Consider the following 21,851-nt stretch of genomic DNA (forward strand, 5'->3'; position numbering starts at 1 on the left):
TTGGGGGTGGGGGAGGAGCCTGACTCTGCGTGGGAACAAATGAATCATACCAGCAGCTGGGTGGAACGCCACCAAAACTGCGTTAGTCAGTGGATAACCAAGTAGCTGGGAACAAACCTTCTGCTTTTCACACATACAAGAGGAAGAAGTGATGGTGATGCTTTTAAATAAACAGCTGGAGACAATAAATCTGAAGTTCCGGCAGGTCTCCTGCACTATACTGCAAAAGTCTCATCTAATGCCATAAACTTCATTCACTCGAGTGAAAGAACGGCAGGGAAGTTTCTAGCACCCGGCAATGGGGAGGTTCAGTCCGTGAGACGTTTCAGGGAAGGCTATACTGTCCTCGATGGTTTTTCTTTGCAGTAAAGCCACATGCATTAATGCAGACTTACGATGTTAGGTCTGACTAACAGTGGAGAAAACTGAATGTGCGATCACGTACAAGTCCATAACCTGAGGTCATGTAGCTTCTAAGGTAGGTGCCCTGCGGTAGACTATATGGCAAAGAGCAGCATGTCATGCAATGACTCAGACCGTATTTATCAGATTCAGGCACAAAAAGGCCTCTAAGGATCTTGCCCTGACAGAATGATAATCACCAGTTATCCGCTGGGTCTTGCTGCGAGTACCAAACAGAGGAGATTACACATCAGGCCCTCACAGTACCTAAAACATTAACTTGAATCTAGCTGAGTGAGTAACATTTGCATAACACTCTGTCTAACCATAAGAACTGTTTGGACTTTTATCATCTCCAGTGATTTAAACATTAGAAATTCCAAACTCCTTCTGGGTATTTGCTTGCTTGCTTTCTTCTCCTACTGATTCACATCAGTGGATCTATGTTGTGTGAGAGTGCAACATTTCCTTTCCACTGCATCTTGAGGGAAGACTGAGGGTTACCCAAGGGAAAAACTCTTTGCACGCACGCACACACAGTGTGGCTTAGAGGGGTTTACAACCCGTTCTTGCAGGGGGCACTCAGCATCTAAGCATGGGCTTTACTGTAAATGATATGGTGATTGGACAGTGATATGCCTGTGGGGTATGCTGCCACGCTTTAAAGCAATCTGACGACAAACCCACATGTTCACCCAGACATGAGTAAGCTGTGATTGGCTCGTCCACCATCACTGTTCACCAAGGCGCAGGGATATGAAACAAAGAGTTTTCCACACCACCACTGGCATGAGTCAAGGTTCTAACTCACCACAGGTCTACATCTAAATGTGTAGCTTTTGTTTTCTCTTATAATATGAAAATGAAGAAAGCAAGCTGTGAACATTGCATTTTTCCTTTGCCCTCTTCTTCTGGTTAGCTTCTGTATACTAAACGTTTTGCACTCTAGCGTGTCTCTCGCCTGCTCTTTGGTTGACTTCAGGAGCTTTTGTTACACCTTCGTCACCAAGACTGCTGACTAGTCAACAGTGCATGCAAGTCAGAGCCAATCAGAGCATGAGAAACATGTAAGCTAGATGACATCATAGTGACAAGCATGGCCCGACACGCATACAGACCTGAGGTGTGTGGGAGACTTTAAAGCAGACCCACAAAAACTCCTCACACCATAGCAACAATCTTAAATTGGATTACGATGCATCACTAACCAAGTCCTGCATAGACCAAATAACAGCCTCCTTGTATTCCAGCCAACTGTAGAAAAGATGAAACCACAAATCTGTCACACTTTAAATACATTAAAACTCTCCCAAGCTGGGCTTTGAAAGACATTACTAATGTGACCAGCTAAACAGGCTTGAAAAGTGTGGGATGTACTATAGTGGATGCAGTATAAGTGGAGACTGAAATTATATTTTTCCATCATTTTATTTATATATATATATATTTATTTTTAATCCCCCCCCCCCCCCCCACTCCAACGTGCTACTTTGGGACTAAACAATTCAACAATTGCCATCTACAGCATCAAACTGACTGCAAAAACCTTATAACTAATTGGGAACCAGAAAGGGGAGATGATGTGAGAGTACACTTTGCTAAAATGTTGATCATATAAATATGGAATAGCGCTCGCACCAAGGGGGTGCGTCGAAGAACACGTACATTCATCAAACCAGCATCTGCGAGTTGCTGATTCATTATAGGCAAAAGTATCAGTCATTTTGCAATTTACTCCCAAATCAATACTGTGCACGACACGTTCAAAGCACTGAAAAACACATCCCTTACGAAAATACCATCATAAATGTGCAAACACGAGCTAAAATGTATTCTGCACAATTTAAGTCACAGCTTAGGTAAAGAAACGAAACAGCGCAGAAACAGCAAAGCATGTATGCATCCTTGACTGTATGACCCCCCAAGCGAATCCTTTAGCTTACTTTACTGATAAAGCAAACAACGTAAAAACAATGCCGGGAAGCGCTTCGAGAATTTTCATAAACGCACCTCAACTTCTTTGGCGGCGGTGCTTACAGTCTGCACCTCTAGCGAGCAGTTCGCCCGTTTGACGACCAGGTAGAATGGGTAATCCTCGGCCACCATACTGTCGCTCTCGGTGGGTCCGGCAGAGGTAACAGGAGGACAGTCGCAGGCTAGCCTCCCAGCCACGGTGCCCGCCAGCTCTACGGAGTTGCAGTGCGCTGTGTAGCGGCCGCCTGCCAAAGCATCCCGTGCGTGCGTGTCCGTTCGTCCGCTCGCCTCCTCGCGCCTGCCGCGAGCAAGAACTCTCTCGCGCGCGTGAGAGCGCGTGGTTAAAGTCTCCTCCCGCGGGTAGCGCAGCGTGCTTGCTCATGGGAACGGCTCGAGAAGAACGCGAGGGCGCCGCTCGCTGGAGCAAATTAATTTTCCTCTGCGCATCCGATTCAGACGGAGACGGAACGGACTCGCCAACTGACGTGACATGCAACCGCCTGTGGAGTTTACACTGACGAGCTCATGGAAGTAAAAAAATAAAAAAAATAAATAAATAAATAATAAGTTTCTGTGGTTTTCCTTCAAAATGCTAGCGTGCAGTTTGTCTTCGGTTCATTCATCATCGTTCTCTGACAACCAGTGTAATGTGTTGCATGCATTTGGTACATGAGCGGATCCATTCACGTCATATTCTCTAACATTTACATCGATCATTTTCAGACTTGCAAACAAGTATCCTAGCAGAACCGGTATGCAGAACATCCTGTCTGGATATGTTAATTGTTGCTTTGCATGAGATGAAAACGTTTGCCAACTCAGGGTCTGTGTGTTTTGGCAACTTGACTGACTTAATAAATTATATCAATAAATTGTATCAATATGGTTAGTGAGCAATTTGCCGTCAAATAGTTAAATCGCTTGATTAACGCAACCCCACACGTGTAGTAAGCCAGCCGAGCTCTGCCTGCAGATGTGACGGTGTGCCAGTTTTGCAGGAGTTGTGTTTGGAGCAGAAGCCATTTGACCTACCATTTTCACTACTGCTAAACTCACACAGACTGTTTGGACAAGAGCATATACATGTGTCTTCCTGGTGCAACCTCTAATAAATTCAGTGTGGGTGAGGTGGGGAGGTACAGTCTATATGTACACGTGTGCATTTTTTTTTTTCGTTCGTTCTTTCGTCTGCCTCAGGGTGAAACTCGGATACAGAGACCCTGTTCTGTGGCTGTTAGGGTGCCTTTTTTAAAATGATTTTCTAATTGAGTGAAAATAACCGCTTCCCAGATTGCCATGCCCGGCAGGTCCCGTTCCCGCCAGCAGGAAATTGGCCCCAGTTTTAAGAGCCTTTGGTCTGCCCTAAGGTTCCTGCCATTGTGCAGCTATCGCGGCCCGGGGAAGTGTGCCGTCGCCGTCCGTGATGGAGTGGGAGGGGTTAGGCCCAGCCAGCGAAATCCTAGCCAGTATGAGGACTCCAAACAGCCAGCCAACTCTTTACACTCGTTCAGCTGTCACTCAAACGACCTAACAGTTGGCAGGCGGTGGAGGGCTTTCCAGTGCCCGTGCCAGAAAGTAGACAAAGGGAAAAAAAAGAGGCGCTTGGACCTGACCTGAGGTCAGACTCGAATGATGGCTCCCTGGATAATTTGCTGGCTTGGCTGGACAGAATCACTTTAAAATTGTTTCCTGGGCAAAACTGTGTCTGTCTATGCAGTTATGGCCTGGGGGATATAAACAGGGGGAAAACACAGGCAACGGGCTTGTGGCAAACTGACTTTGCGTACATGCAGGCATATTGTCAGTGACTGCTTTTCTGCGGCCTGGTGCTGGCAGATCTAGGTCTATACTGAATCTATCATACAATATGCATGGTTCATGTTCTTGACTGCTGCTTTTGTGCTGTAAGCCTTACTAGGAATGCATTTTGTAGACATGCTTCACCACACCAACAAAAATCCCCTTCACAGAAAGACTTGCAGTTCTTATTTCGCTGACTACATTTCAGAGGGGGGAAAAACAGTTGTGCATAACAATTATATCCTCTGGCCAAAGTTTGATCTCCATGTAGAACCATAAGTCTTGCATTGCAGTTGCCATCACGTCCTCCTTTTGGGTCAGATGGGTAAGGAGGATAGCAGCTGTCTGTTGGTGAAGGTTTTTCCTCTTGTGCAATGCTTAAACAATATATAGGATGAAATTAGCTACTAATGCATCTAGTGGTACTGATGCTAATTTCTTTACAGGAAAGGATGGTAGTCTCTTGTCTGCTCTTGCTGACGGAAAACAGTTCAGACCAGCACTGTTTGAGCGTGTGCGTGTCTGTGTGTGTGAGTAAGGAAGGGGTTCAGGTTAATAGGACAGCTGTAGCTCTTGTGCCTGAAGAAGTCAGTCACCATCAATGGACATTATATTTAAGTTGTATCTGAAAAAGAGAAGCTGTTCTATCTTAATAGCATTCCCATGAGAGTGAGTGAGATGATGTGGGGTATGTGAATGAAGTTAATGCTTGCTAGCACCTGGTGAATATTGTTATGATGCACATAAAACACTTTGGGAAACTCACTTTATGCAATAATTCCAGGTTGGGACTTATTTGCACTCCTTTCTTTAAAGTAAGAAATAAAAAATGTGAAATTCATTGAAGAAAACTGAATTACCAGTTTCATTTTCAATGTTCATACACATGCTAACAAGATATTAGCACTGCAATGAATACGACATCCCAGAAGGAAGCATAAAATCCTAGCAGTCTTCTGTGTGTTACGTCTCAGTTTCTAGAGGCCTGCTATCTTGCAAGATAATCTGCTGCCTGGAATACCAATTGTTGGTTCTAGCCACAGCCAGCAGTGAATGCTACACATGATGTCCCTTGCATCGTATGTTTGTGTATTTCAGCAATGGTGAGGTAGTCACTAATATAAAAATACCCCATCATTACACTTGAGAAAATATGATACTTAAAATGTAGGGTTTCTCCCTTGAAAGGCTAGATTGAAGCATGTGAGAAAATCATTTACTTTAATATGATTGCTATTTCATATTACAGAGCTAGCTAATAAAAATGCACAATGAGCTTGCTAATAGCTACTTATGTTTGCAAGTTATAAGCAGCAAAATCCCATTCATACTGGACACAGCAGAACATGCAGGTAGCTAGCTAGAAATCTTAATTACCGTCAACACTGCCACAAACATGCCACATTACAAGCCAACAGGTTAGAATGCTAACCTAAACTATCTTGAATAAAGCCACTAGCTAACACACTACTTATTCATTGTGATTAATGGGCAAACAACAGTCACCATTTAGAGGAAGCAAACTGTGCTACTGACCTAAGTACCTAGCTGGAACCCCTCACCCATGTGACTGGTTGTTGTTGTTGTTGTTGTTAAATGTAAGGCAATCAGTCAGTCAGTGGCTCTCTAAGGATGGCCTACCAGGCAGTCTGGCAAAAAGTACACCTGGGGTCTGAAAGACTGAAAATGATGGTGAAGTGCATCAAATTTAAACCACAGTTGTCCATTTGACAATTCAACTGACCAGTCCATTTACTTACATTCACGTTGTTTGACTGCTAGATTCACACAGAAGAGAGAAATTGCTTATGACCACAGTGATGAACTACAAACACTTCGTTAGTGATATTTGGGTAAGTACAAGTTGTCTCTCAATTACGATTCAGTATGACTTTTACAATTAATCTAAACTCAATATCTAAATTGTAAAATATTCATAAGGGTGCACAAAGATATTTAATTAGAAGATTACACTTTCTGTGTGTGTTTGGGCCAGTATAAAAAGATCTGTGAGGAAATAGACAGCTATATTATCATGTTAATTACAGACACCGCACACAGTTTCCTTAAGCTCACATTACCTTTAGACCTTGGGTCACAGAGAGGGCTGATCTAGAGATGCTTTTCATTTGTGATTTGTTCATGTATTTCAGAGCACCAGCCAACATGCTTCAGCAAAAAGTCACAACCTCAGCTGCATCAGTGTCAACACATGGCAAACAGTACATGTCGGTTCATACTGAGAAGGTGTACTTACGATCGGGTACTTCCAGCTTTAATAAAACTGTTGAGCAATTCTAACTAGACACAGATGCAATAATAATCAGCATTAATAAAAGGGCATACTTGTATAAAAAGAAAGGCTGTGTGTAGACTTGGCTTACACTGCACTCTTCTCCTGCAAATCTCCTACTGTGTTGGAATTATTGGCCGGTTGTGGCAATGATGGGGAGCCTACTGAGGCACATTAGAATGCTAATAGATGCAGCACGCCATCCTGCTGGAGACAATGTCCATACAGGCTCCGCCATGCGAGTTCAGCTGTAAAGGGAAGAGCTGTGTTTGACCTCCATGGTAAATGGCATAAACAACACTAAGAGGAGGAGAATCTGCTTTGTGTCTGAGAGTACCTGCAGAGCGGTTGGATTGTGTGCTTGTAGTCAACATCAGGGACTGGGTGGTCTATTAGAACTTCTCACTGCTGAATTTATACCACTGTGCTTGAGTTTCACAATTCAGCAGTTTATGTGAATGCTTGAAATACATGCATATACATACTGAAATATATAGACGCATGAATTTGAAATCTGCGTGTTGGCCTTCCGTCCGCTTTTTCAACAGTATTTAGCACAGAAGTTTTGTTCACTGGCAATCAGAGCACACATTCGAACGAGGAATATGCTCCCCTACAGATGGATGCAAGCTACTAAATCCGCTGCCAACGGCGTCGGCTGCTACACAGGAAAGAGAAAGCTGCACTCTCCTGAGAATGGCTTAGTCCATGTCCCTGTGCAATATCGAGATGAGCACATCAGCAGAGGAGCAAATAAAAGCACCAGACAATGCAAGGGGAAATTCTCTCAACCACACCAGAAATGAGGACCTCTACTTATCGAACTGAAATGAAGCTGCTGCTATGATGCAATTCAGTTGTTTAAGGAACAATAATAAAAAGTGAAGAGCCATTCCCAGCAAAGACCAGAGTCTCAAGTGCTTCTCGTTTGTTTTTCAAGTTTCAACCCTTTGTCCTGCTGCATGACCCCATGCACTTCCTTTATTTACACATTGCGCTATTTTATCCACTTGGCATAAAAGTTCCATATGATTCACACGCTTACTGTCCCCAGTCAAGTTTAAGAGACCCAAATTTGTAAACTTTCCTCTGCATCAGACTTTGATTAGACGATAAGCATGAATCACAAAGGCTAGCAGTTTCAACACAGCTCCACAGACCTCTCACAGACCACTCCACACAGCCCATACAATGGGAGCTAATCACTCCTATTCCATTTATGATGTTCAAATCTTCATTCAACACAGATTACGATGAGTCTGCTTCCAAATGTGGAAATATATCTAATGATTTCTGCATTTTGATTTGCACTTTTATTATTGGACCTTTGAATAAACATTTCATTGTCTGTTTTCAGCCTTATTTTCCCCCGATTTTTGTTCATTTTAATTGCTCATGACCCCAATGGAAAAAAAGGTGTATAAAATGATCGAAGGAAGTAATCAAGTGGCAAAAAAACTACAGTCAGATGAGAGTAATAGAAATTGCTAAACACCCAATTAGTAATGTACATTACATAACATTGTGTAATCTATAACCACTGGCCTTTGTTGTACCCATGTTAATGTACTTTAAAGATGTTTCCTGATTCCAGTCCTGTAGAGTCCCTGCACTGCAAAGCTTAGTAGTCACTAACATACCTGATTCAGCTCCCAGTTAGGATGATGTCTTATACATGTATTCAGTATAGTCATAAGAAGGCAAAATCCTAATTGAACTTCAAAATGTTTTTATAATGTAGACACAAATATCATACCGCATCTGAAGTACTCTATCTTCAGAATAATGTGATCCATATCAGATGAGCATTTCGGTCAAAAACATAAGCAAAACTAATCCAGAACAGGTCAGTGGCAGGTCAGAGTCATCTGTTGCAGTGATGAGATTAAGTTACATTATATTCACTTTGGAACAGAGTACTTAAAGAAGACACATGTCACTGGCCTTGTGTCTTATGGATCAATTAATCAGAGAGAATGTCCCAAGTTGCAACACTTCATCTTAGCTTTGTCGGAGCCTGAAAGACATGACAAGCCACTAAAAGCTGCTGGAGATGGCCAAAGCTTGGCCAGATTGCATTAGTGTTACGTGTGTCTGAAAGGGTGAAAAGGAGGAAAACAGGCCTTTGATGTAGTGAAATAAAAACACCCCGAAGCTTCGTTGCCTTTCAAAGCGCTGATCCGCACCACTCCATGGTTTTTTTTCCCCTTGACTGGAAATCTATGGCCGCATTATGCAAGCATTCGGTTTTCTTCTTTCTGAACCTCAATTTCCTACATGGTGCATGTAAATTACAAAGCCATAATTGGAAAAGAAAAAGGCCAAAACACACCTGATGCATCGACCAACCAAAAAACAAGAAAAGAGAAATTGATTTTGCAGTTATAATGAGGGGAGCTCAGAGGTAATATGCATAGGTGCTGTAGTTGTTTGGAAAACCCATAAATGCTTCCTCTGACATTCAAGTAATGAACAATAAGGGAGCGATTGCCCTATAAAGGAAGTGTTATAGGGAAAATCCTAATTAGCAATCACATGAAAATTTTTATATGGGCAGCTTGCTCCTGGACAATGCGACTGCTCAAACCTGAAAACAAGATTTTACGGTCAAAAACTTCAAAAATACTGAATAACAACAATGGACAACAAATAGAGATGCATCAGTGCTAAATTATGAGCCCTACCCACCTGAAGCCCTTCACAGGTCTTCAGCACGTATATTGATAAATTATGACCATAAAAGGTTAATGTGCAAAGACAATATCAGGACAGAGCTATCAGGAGAGTGAGCAAGACAGAGAGAAAGACAGCATGACCCAGAGAAGGTACAAGCGGAACAGCAGGGCTCATGGTCAGGGAAGCAGAGGTTAGGGTCAATGTTCTCTGATAAACTTTAGCTTTGTACACCTTTCTTCAGAGTGGCATGAAACGGCACCACTGTCAAACGGCAGTCCCTCGCAATCTAGGTCAATTGGATTGGGCAGTGTCAGTGCTCTTCCCAGCTGCATCAGGATCAGTCTGAAGTCCTTTAACAAGCATGCAGTTTCCCAGCTTGGGTCAGTATGGAAGATCTCAGATCTGTCCATCTAAGAGGAGTTCATTTATGAATCCATACATCAACCATCGAACCAAAGCTTTTGAAAGTGGAGTTATAGTTTAGATCTTATCCTTATACATCCTAATACATTTTCCTAGCAGACTTCAAATCAAAACAGGCCTACTTATAAATGAGAACTCCAATACACGTCTTGGAGGTAACACAGGTCAGCTGCTTTCTAATATCCATTAGCTGGGTAATGTTATAAATATAATGAAATGGTATACATTTAATGACATCTTAAGGAAGAGATGAGAGTAGCCTCTCAGAGGAATTTGACATGAAGCCGCTACATCCTCATTATTTCAATCAGGTTAATAGATAACAGAAAACTGATGATGGCATATAAACACTGTATAGAATAAACTTACTTTTGTAATGATATACAGATACAGTTTAATGCTTCATAACTTCATGTATTTAAATGTAAAATATTATGAATTACTGATACTTTTGTAGTGTACACCACATGCATACCAGTGTTATCAGTACTTTTGGCTGCTTGTCAGCAGCTGGAACCGGGTTACGGCTGTGCATCATGACCAAAGTTATGCTGAAAAACTAATTCAGTGATTCAAACATGCAATATGGATAAAGGGGGATTATAGTTTAGTCTGTACTTTGTCACAGGACTGAAATGTCTGCATTCCGTTGGCTGATGCTGGGAAAGGAGCATCATGCAAAAGAAGCATTACAGAACGGATGACGGAATGGTTAAGAGACACGTCTTACAGCTGATGCCGATGACCATCACCGCTAGTCAGGTCTGGCTGAGCGTGAGCGGGAGAGCTGAGGATGGCACATTCCCCCATGACACACACATGCACAGACGCACACAAAGAGGGAGAGAGAGAGCGAGAAAGAGACAGGGCCCTCTGTGTTTACACTGCTGTCTGCTCCCCTCCAGGCTGTGTGATGAGTAACATAGTGAATCCCTCTATTTTTTGCACGCTAACCTTAGGAACGCAGCCACTTGCAGACGTGGTGTGGACTGACACAGTAATAGCCCACCTTCACAGCGCTGTGCTCAAACCCAGATCATCCATGTTCATATTGTTCCTTCTGACCCATAAATGAGGGACATACCTGGAAATAGTCCATCCAGCCCTTGGTCCAGCCCTTTGTTACGGCTGGGCTCTGGGACAACATGGAAGATACCGACAAGCCAGAATGTAACATTTCACTCCTGTAACATTTCACTGCTCCTCACTTTCTTTACCATGCAGAGTAACACTTTCTTTTTTCTTTTTTTTTAAGAAGTGGACCCCCCCATTCACTTTGTAAACAGGAAAAGGAGGCTTGGTGTACAGCAATTTCCTCCCTTATTGTCACTACTGCACATCTTACGGACTCAACCAATCTGATAGCATTTATGAAGCAATATCCACTAACCTTTCCATGAAGTACAACCTATCTGCCCCTGCTTCAGGAAGAGCATTAGCCGCTATGCCTCTGAGGGTTACTGGAATTGAATGGGAGGGATATTTATATAAATGTCAGCTAATTTCAGGGTTCCTCCAGGGCAGGACAGCACAGGGCAGTGCTCCTTGTTTCAGGAAGAGAAACATCTGACCCACCTGTCTCAAAATAGTGTACCAGGCAATCAGTGAGCTCTAGCTAGCACACAGCCCTTCTCTCGTCACGTTTCTGTTGGGCAGTAAATCAATTCAAGAGCGGAAACTGGGGGTTGTTTTCGCCGACAATTCTCGAGTTGTTTTTAACGCATTTAACAATGCTAGGTGCTCACTAAAAACAACGCATAGAGTATGTTCCTGATTGTGTTATGTAACCCAGGACATCATCTCTGGACACATAAGGACATTTTTTCCACCCAGACAGCCTCATAAGAAAAATATTTTATAACTGGAATTGTTACTAATGTCCAGGAAACCAAAGAGTTTTGCTTAAAAGGAGCAAAAAGAGTGATTCCATAAACGAATTTAACTCTCTCCAGGACAGACAGGCTGAACAGCTATTGTGGAGTATGCGTGGATAAATCATATGTCAGTACTACACAAATCCAAGGATGGAAAATGATAGGGCACACAGAAGCCCAGCTGGTCTTTGCTTAAACAAAATCAATCACACATATGGTGGGAGCATCTGAGATGCTCAGAAACCCTGATATTTCATTAAATGCAGATCTATTCAAGTTCAATACGTATCAATCAACATGTAAATCAGCCCTCTGTCTAAATCAGTTTGTTCTTTGATCAGCGACATTTGTAATTCCTCGCTGATTGTTTTTTTCGCTTTTGTCCAAGTTATGAGATGTGGAATTCTGGAAATCTTGTTTGGAACAACTAGCTAAGGAGGCTCCTTCCCATCCCTAGATTAACAGTTTGATTTGGAGTTTTACTGCCAGTAACACCACAGCCATTCATGGTCTGGAGTCCACAAATGCTGCGAAGGGACTTCTCCCTGGCTCTCCCTGGCCAGGAGCTTGGATTCTCTTCTCTAGTCCAAGCAAGAGTTGTAAGGTTTATCCTGCCAATTCAGAGTAATGCTAGCCAATTGTGGCTGTCTATTGGATCACAGGAATTACAGTTAGCACTTTCCTCTAAGCACATCCAGCTGAGGTATAATGATGTGTGAGTTCACAAAGAGCCTGAGGCAGCATGAGAGAATGAGCAGCAATTAACAATGAGAAGAAAACTGGTTAGAAAAAAACAAAGCTCTAATTTAAATAAACAAATAAACCTTTCTGACAGCCATCAGATGAAACATGTATGTTATTTTCCACTCCAAGACATGTAACCATATTATATATATATATATATATATATATATATATATATATATATATATATATATATATATATATATATATATATATATACACACATGCATATATCTATACACACACACACACACACACACACACACACACACGTGTGTATATAAATATAACCATACCTTTAAAAATGCAGTCCTGATTCAAGCATTCAGTGAGACAAACTGTAATCGGCATAAAAGTGGCCGTGAAACCCTGGCTGATCTGTTTTCTGTCTCCAGGATACAGTTTTATCTCTGAAATAAATGTTTTAGTAAGGTCTCTTGGGATAGTTTGAGTGGCTAGCATACCATTACACATTATAAATAGTCCTGATTGCATATATCTGGAGATAAACAAATTCCTATTTTGGGTGCAGTTACGTCTCACCTGGTTAATTTTGCCCACTTGTTCTTTCAAAGTTTACATTTCCAGTGCCAATTTGCTGTGCTACTTTCTTTAAATCACTGGACTCCAGGGGCCATCCCCCACTTACAGTCATTCAAAGCAGTCATTAATCTGGTAAACTGGGGCAATAGGTATATCTGACAACACGTGAGCCATGCAAAAAGATCGGAAGATCACACAGGAGTGTGGAAATGAAAAGCCACCAACAAATCTAAACAAATTTCTCTAGGAGGAATTTGAGAGGAGAAATCCAGATCTGTAGAACTAATCCAAAGTGAAGATGGTTTCTCACAGGCATCTGGCAAACCTTATTCTGTTCCTCAGCCATGCTCTAAGTCACTGTCTGCAGCTAGAGCATGACAAAGCAGAAAAATACAAAAGGGGCTTCATTTTTACTGAAACAAAATTCAAAAACTCCAATGAAAAGATTTATTTCCACAAAAAAAAAAAAAACTAGGCAGGTTTTCATGATGGGTTCCTAAAGAATATAACCACATTTATAAAACACTATCAATGCACTCCTCATCATCATTTAAGATATAAATGTGTTATAAAACCAGCTTCTTTGGCCTTTAATAGCAGTAACAGCTGCTAATATCGTACATTAACGAGTGGAGAACAGATGTGCGTGCAGTTGTTGTGTTGGACCTGCCAACCAAATTAAAAAATCTAATGCAATGTTTTAGAGACTTATAAGTGACAATCCAAGATGGGATTTGACAGAAAAATCTTCAGTTTAACGATGGACCTCGTTTAGAAAAATAACCTAACCCCAAGTTTGAGTACATGGAACAACTGTTATCACTACCAACAACATGTATCCAATCTAAGCAACAGTAGTTAAGATTCATCACCTGCAAAAACAGTAGATTCCTAATTGTGATAAAATCTGCAGATATCTGAATTGCACAGCTCCTACTTCCTGTACTACTTCCTCTCCTGTTCACAGGAGAGCACTCGAGACCACCAGATATGACGGAAAGTCACCTGAGAGCACTTCTTGGAAATCAACAAAGGGACCTGAAAAAACGGTAGCTGTTCTGCTCTGTCACTAAGTGTAGAAGGTTAAATTCAGCATGGCTGTCGGCAAAGCTAAAAGAAGCTTCAGGGTACAGGTGGGAGCCCAATTGGTGACCCTCACCTCTGGCCTTTTTGGAGATCATACTGGAAGAGTAGAAAAATACCCACTGTTGGAGCGCAACATCTGTTATGTTTATTGGTCAGGTATCTCGATCTCCTAGCAGAGCTGTTCATTTCATTATCTCTAATACCAATCTGTTTTGGTACATTCATCTACAATAAAACCTCCTGGGTAATAATCCAAAAGTAGCTATCATTCGTCAAGACTAAATACACAACAAAAAAGCACATCCACTACTAGCAAAAATGACTGAATATCAAAAGGAGAAGTCATATGCTGACCACCTCCAATAAAAACACCTTATTACTTCTTTCAAAACAAACAATGAAAAACAATGTTTTATTTTCTGTGTGCAAGCACTGAATGTTGTCTTAGACATGGTTTTTAGGAAGCTTTCCATGCATCAAACCCCCATCCACCCTGTGAAATTAACCATTAAACCTAATAACGCACAGAGCGCTGCTCCAGCTGTTGCCACATCTTTGTAAAAGGTCATCGACGGCAATAAATATCTTGTTTCTTCCCCCCCCCCATCAGAAGGTCCAACAAATGGTCCTATGAGAAACCATGCATCCAGCCCCCCCTTCCTGCTAGGCTCAGCCTGCAAGCAGCAGGTCCTGTTGATATCAGCGCTGTTGAGATCATTGAGCTCTGGCCAGTCCCTCATCCAGATGAGAACATACCAAGCAGACATGTGGTTGCTTGCCCTTCACCAAGCCCTTTAGCTCAAGCCCCAGCACTCATCTCCACTCTGCCTTGGATACGGTTAAAGGAATTGGGACTGACATGGGAGTACATTGCGTGTCACAAAAGGAGTGAGACTGTATTTGGATAAATGCAAACCTTGTGCCCTTGTCATTTTTACCAGGACCAGATGATGCTATTTTGAAAACTGATTTTTGGGTTCCTGATTTAGAAGACAATCAAAACATTTAAAGGAAAGGTTGCCGGTAAAATATTCTTTTGTTAACAATGGATATCCATATTGTTTCTCTACACAATGGATGGTTACACTGAAAAAATAAAAGAAGAAACAACTGATAATGGCCCCATGACAAATCATGACTGTTCATTGGAACGTACACTACTATATTTATAAACTGACTCAACACTACGAGTAAGGAGGAGTGTGATCTGTCATATCCCAGTTTCCTGCATTCATTAGACCACCACTTTGCAACCAGGCCAACTCCAATTTAGGACAACCCACCCAGAGCACTCAGTCTTACAAATAACCTCCTTAAGTTGACTGCTTTCAAGGTTGGAAGAACCAGACGTGGGGGGGAATATGCCTTGAAGCAGATTCCAAAGGCGTTCACGTTTGGACATGCTCCATGTGCTCTTAAACACAGCCACGGGGTCAAAGCATAGAATATTTCACTATCAGATCCATTTGTCTGACATCAAATCAAGTTCACTGTTGTCTGTACTGACTGAGCCATCTCTGAATGTAAAACCCTCAGTTCATATGTCTGCTGACAACGAAAGCAAGAGACAGCATGTAAATCAAGCCAGGCCGTTATTACTTCCAATTGTTGGCTGTCTCCATTAAGTTGATGGACACGGAATTTTTGCTTTGCTTTTCTGCTTCTAGTCCAGCCAAGAGCCCATGACATATCAGCAACATCAAGCAGACGAAGCTACGACAAACTAAAAGGTCATTACAAATTTCACAGATCATGGAGGTTCTCTTCCAGTTACAGTAGCAGAACTTTACAAAGTCTAGTATATTAACAAAAATTAAGATCCAGTCCTACAGCACACAAGAATGCCTGTGAACTGTTTATTAAAAAGCCCTACACATTTGCCAGCAAAGATATACAGATCATCAAATATTTTACCACTTAAAGTAGCCAATTCATTTTTAAAATCATAAAAATGTGTAATTTAATGCAATATAAATGATGAAGATTCTATAAAATACATAACTAACTATATCTGATTTAGCAAGCGCCATAAACTAACAAAGAGAAGAAGAAAAAGTGTCTGAAATGCTTATAGGTCAGTCCAGACTACCTCATGTCAAGACTCTCTTCTGTAAATTAATCTAAATCAGATCATCAATCTTAAATACATAATTGAGACATAAGAGAAAAACGCTGGGTGTAGTCCAACAAAGAAACGATAAATCTACGGCCCTTCACCTACTGTGGAAAACACCTGGCTGTAAATCCCACACTGACTGAAAAATACAAATATTCACCATATTAGGTTTGAATTCTTGGCACTACTATGCAGAAGTATACTTTCTGCAAAGTACACAGGGCTGTTTTATATTTGCCCCGAGAAATTTTAGGATGTATGCAATTTTCCACTAAACGTTTGAAGTAAATAACTCCTTTAGCTCCATTAGCAAGGCCTCTATATAGCTGTAATCCCACCATTACCAAAAGGGAGGCAGTCTTTGGAGAAAAACACATTTTTGTGGTGGGTTTGAGGATACATAACAAGCTCAAAAAGGATGCATCCAGTCATTTTGAGTCTGGACTAGGAAAGTGATATCGAACAGTGCACTCCACTAAATGCCTAGTTGCATGTTAAAACATCAAATAAAAGGACCAAATGCATTGCCGATGAAAGTATATATATAAAAATATATTTTTAAATTAATTTAGAAAAAGAAAAGAAATCTACCCTATTAATATTTGCAATTATGTCATCGTGTGAAACTGCCTGGCCTTTAGAATAATTAGAGTCAACGTGTTGCCAAACAATCAAAGCGCTGGAAGCCATTTTCTGCAGGATATAGAGGATAAGTTAGCAAAGAGACTAATCTCAGTCTGTGTTTTCACTCCAGACCTCCTCAAATTTCCCACTTTACCATTTCCCACAGATTGGAAAACAGCCTATGGAGACTGACGTAAAGGTTAAGGAGACGCATGCGGTCGAGGAGCTGACTGAGGCGAACTGGACAAAAAAGATAACGTGACGGTATGCACTGTGCTTATGCAACAGAGGGAATGAAAGTTTATGTAGTGTAGCGAACCTGAATCAACAAGCTCATGTTAAACATCTTGGCTGTAAACCTGCTAATAATAAGCAAAACAAGAACGCATTCACACATTTTTTGTTACATGTTACATTTCTGACGGCTAACAAAACCCGTATTTGGCTGTAAATGCCAGGTTTCGGTGAGCCTTGGTTGTAGGCTGTCCGTGGCAACCAAAAGGTGCAGACTGTGTATTGGCTTCTGCAGTGCTGTGTGAACAGCCCCACGCTGACTTACGTTGATGTCCAAGCTGCAGAGACTGAGCGAGTCCACATCCCGCCGTCTTTGTTTCCGCTTCTTCTGAGAAGACAGAAAAAGACAACATTTTTATTTTATTTTTTTTTAAAAAAAACACCGATGAATACAAACATTACATCCAGCACAGCTTTCCGATGCGTGTCAGCATGGGTGTGTGTTTACATTTGTTTTCATCGTATAATAAAGCAAACCATGAGAGGGAAAGCTGATGTGGCCCTCCCGCTTCTCCACACAATCACACGACTTCGATCTGAATTGGCCTGATTCAGATATGAACAGTCAAAATTCACAACTCGGTGTGTTTGAGGTTCCACTGGTTACTCTGGGTGCAGGGTTATGTAATAAGGAGCAAAGAGACATCGGTGTAAATGGAACTTGATGAATATTGACATCTGCAAACCGAGGCCGAATAACATATTTCGAAAGAGACAAAACACATCTGGGAGCACGGTTAAAAATGCACTCAAAGTTAACTAAAATACACATTTGGTTTCAATTAATACCAAATTGCATAGTAGAATAAGCAGCCCCTGGAAGTTAATAAAACTGCCTACGTTTCACATAAATACAAGGTGTCTGGACACTAATGGAACATTCCAAAACTCTGGACGCATCAAAACCATAATATATTTATGGTAACATCTGATTGTAAATTTAATGACCCACCGTCTTTATAAGGCCCCCCTCATCACTCTGCTCTCAAAACCAGTTGCTGTTCAGCTCATTAACAGAGCTGTTAACTAAACTGATACCATCCGCTATTTCCTTTTGCTTGGGACTAGAACACAAGGATCTTATGTTATTGTTGCTGCCCAACTGTTTACTCTCCATGGCAACCTGGTTTCCCCAGCACTGAACAGAGCTTAATTTCTGCATCCCGCTACTGGTCTGGCTGAGCGGCCAAGCCACGGTCAGGTTGAGGAGATGAACAATGGGTGGAGTGAAGCGTGGAAAGAGGGGTCAACACCTGGTTACCTAAGCGAAGCCTTGGGGGCATACATTTGCACGCATGAGCTGTACAGACTTGACATGAACAGCATGTTAGCATAATTCTCGGATGTCCGCACCATGTACCATATTTGGGTCCACCAGTGCGGCCATGTTATAAGTAGTTCAGATGTTTGAACTGGTCTGCATTGAGCTAATTAGGTCATAGCATCATCAGTTCCTTCTAGGGTGTAAAAATCTGTGTAAGATCGAGAAAAGGGAAGCGGTTTGCCTAGTTCACCTTCACCCACATAAGATGGGAAATGTTTGTCTGTTTCTTTTATTCTCAAGTTGCAGAGGTTGTAGGCTGGAAATTCACCACCACCACAGGGCAAAAAAAAAAAAAAAAAGACGACAAAAAAAACCAAAAACCATTCATTCAAGATGAAAGTGGAGGTCTGTATCTGACACTCAAAGAGTCAACAGCCCAGATCTTTAACCTGTGTGAGGGAGAATCATGGGTTAACAAGTTTAAGTGAAAGTGAAATTTTAAAAAGACAGAGACCGCAGAAAAACACAGCCGCAGAAAAGCCCCGTCTTGCGGATAACACTGAAGGCATGTCAGACCAACTATAGGAATATACTTTTCCTCTCCTTCCAGCCTTTTTAAAAGGCCGTAGCTGCACATTCCGGCCTTGTGAACTCACCATAACCGCAGTCCAGGTGTGAAAATGGGCACAGCTCGCGTATCGTAAAAATATGTCCCACTCCTATACATCAGTGTTGTACCTCTGGCTGCTGATTCACTACTGGATTCGCCACTCACGCCCTTTTTCTGCCGTTTTAACATCTGTGTACAGTATGCCCCGACACTTCAACATTCACCACCCACCTGGAGCACGGAGCACACACACGGCGCACGCACACGCAGTGAGGCCAGGCCCTCAAGCCAGAAGTAACTGACAGGACCCAGGGAGTCTCAGTCTAAGTGGACTGCTTCCATTTAAGCAAACATTCCTCCAAAGAGCTTGGGGCACATGGCTCAGCTCCCAGAGATCAGTTTAGAGAGTCATCTGCTCCACAGGTTCTACAGATTGCCTCCCATAGCCTTTCAGCACTAAATTTGCCCCAGTTTATCAAGACCAGGTGAAGTCATTTGGTGTAGATGGCACTGCAAATGGCTTAAGGTAAAATACGGTCCTGCAATTATACTGGAATTTGTGTTATTCAAAAACAAAATGAATTGGTCTAAATGGTTAAAAGCAAGCTAGTTTCTTGATAGGTCTCTTCCTAATGGGACAAACTTATATCAAGATGGGATAATTCTGTATCTAACCCTAGATCATGACATCTCAGCCAGTAGTGAATCCAAACATTCCAGTCAGGAAGGTAGGAACAGCACCCCAGTGTTGTCTAGGAATGTCCTGAGACCCATCAGTGCATGTCAATTTTTAAGATGACACTGTGACCTTCGTCATTTGTTAAGATAACACAGCACTCTGGGTTTCTTTCCCTCTCACTCTCTGTCTTGACGTGTCTCCTCCAGGGGTGATCATGGGAGGTGAAGAGGACAGCAGAGCAGGTGCAGACAGAACACTTCCTCTTCAGGTTGACAGATGACCATGCGCCTTCTCTCTCGGTTCCTCCTCAAAAGGTCTGGGAGTGGGTTCTGTTCTCACAGATGGGGAGAATCTCCTTGTGTCTAAACCTTTCAGGGGCTGGTCAGTTTCTCTTTCAAATGAGGTTCCGTGCTGAGCCAACTCGACTCATTTCAACTCAAGGAAAAGCCTCTTTTTCGGTCAACCTTTTGGTCTAAGCATGAAGAAATAGAAATCTCATTGAACTCTTTCAGTCAAGTCTGTAAATGAAAGCAAACGGTAGTCATGCATCATCCTCCCTGAGGAATACAGCTATCACTCAGGCAAAGTGATCTTCTATATTCAGTCACATCAAAGCTTGCTTGACCTTAGCAAGGACCTTTGCTCATCTCCCTGGAGCACTGTCCGTCAAAGGAGTCAAGGCCAGGGCTGAGCACCCACTCTAGTGTCCAAGTCATGAATACAAATGGTTTATTGTATTTTGAGTAGTTAATGCAGTTTCTCAAAATCGTTAGTTACCAGACTAAGCATTTGTTAAACATGCTGAAAAGTGTAGGTGTTGGTCTTGCCACACACAACCTGTGTGCACCTTGCTTTGTCTTCCACAGAACAACAACAACAACAACAGGAAATTTTTGAGCTTTCATGTTGGAATGTGCTGTTGTGTCTATACAATGAATAGGAAGTTGATGCTGTTCACTTGGTCTAGGTGTAAACAGTCCATGCATTCAATCCTTTGGTTCCCCTGAAAACGCGAATCCGACTAAAGTGCTAGCCTGATTCGCAACTGAAGTAGATAATCTTCCCCTCTCCCCAAGTTTATCCCACAACAGGGAGTGACAATAGTTACCAAAATCAGAAATCAGAAATATTTTGTTACTGCAATTTGGATCCATTTGCTGTTACCCAATTTGCCAGGTCTGCCACCCAACAATACCTGTCAACAGTGGTCCTGTGGTCAGAAACCCATCAGTGCTGAACAGAGGGTGGCTGGCAAACTGTGCACAGCATCAGATGGACTACAGTCTGGAATTTCACACACATAATGTGACCTATAAAATATAAAAAAAATATATCACCTATCAAAATGCAAGTATGAGGTCGGTGTTTCTGATAAAAGTGGCTAGTGGGAGTAGCTTCCCATTCAGTTGGGTAGTTTACAGGACAACTTGCACTTTCGCTCCTGATTACATAACAGCATGACTACCAATCTATTAATTAATTAAAGAGCAACACTTGAGTAAACTGACGAGAATGTTGGAATAAAACAGTGGTAGCCGCCTAAGGAATAAAGGAACAGGAAACTAAAGGAACAGCAAAGCAAAGGAAAATGTGTACTCATACCAAAGCACAAAGCAAATTCATGTTAAAAATATATAAACTCATAAATTACAATGAGGCTCACAGGGTTCATTGCTTCGAGGGTGAATTAGCTGTTTTTACAGGAGACACTTTTCTAAAATGTGACCCATGATAAATACTTTGACAAACTTAAATCAAAGGTTGGTTGCATTTGTGCAATTTACCTGTTACTGACCAAGCCAAGGGGGCATGAAAGAGACATTTATATTTGTACACAACATGTAAAAAAAAATGTATAGATGTTCCTGCTACTGCCTACATGCACTCAGAGAACAAAATGCAACCTCATTATTAAACCCAGAAGAGGCAAATTATCCATAAACAGAATCCATACAAACAAACAGACAATACCAGTTTCATAAGAGTTTAGTAAACCAAATTAAGTCTCATCAAATACTGTATTGAGAACCAGTGGCTCTAACTCAGTTATATACCCACTTCAGGATCTCTTATTTTGCATAAACATTTAAACAGGGCTTAACAAAATAAATAGGGATCATTCATAATATAATGCTCGTATTTTAAGCAGGAAATGTGCAGAGCAGCACATCAAACTGTAAACTGTGTGCTCTTACTTAAACCGAACAAATGGCCATAACCACCTTTAATACTAGTAGCAGAGTTCTTGTGGTGATCCACTGAGTTATGGAGTGACCACTCACCTTATGATGCACGAAAAGACAGCATCCCATCATTAGGAACCACTCTGACGTTCCTCACTCCCAAATCGCCTAAAGTTCACGTTGGCAACTTTCCCCTGTGGGCAACCCACTGTTACCGAGGCTCAAAACAACCAGTCTAGTTCTTGCACATCTGTCAGCACAGGACA

At 41.8% G+C, this 21,851-nt stretch overlaps 1 protein-coding gene across 6 annotated transcripts in view; it reads right to left on the reverse strand.

The window, feature by feature from the left end:
* Positions 1–21,851, reverse strand: part of arhgef3 (Rho guanine nucleotide exchange factor (GEF) 3) — a 53,584-nt gene that overhangs the window by 13,134 nt on the left and 18,599 nt on the right. For 2 of the 6 annotated variants that reach the window (XM_027001889.2, XM_027001891.2), the window contains exon 3: positions 17,115–17,177. In XM_027001889.2, the coding sequence (XP_026857690.2) occupies positions 17,115–17,177 (63 nt within the window). Of the gene's footprint in view, positions 1–2,412; positions 2,657–17,114; positions 17,178–21,684; positions 21,845–21,851 lie in introns of those variants that run through there. The other 4 variants (XM_027001894.2, XM_027001892.2, XM_027001890.2 and 1 more) reach the window with 4 other exon arrangements.

This window comes from Electrophorus electricus, chromosome 20 (assembly GCF_013358815.1).
Source record: "Electrophorus electricus isolate fEleEle1 chromosome 20, fEleEle1.pri, whole genome shotgun sequence".
Taxonomy (NCBI): domain Eukaryota; kingdom Metazoa; phylum Chordata; class Actinopteri; order Gymnotiformes; family Gymnotidae; genus Electrophorus; species Electrophorus electricus.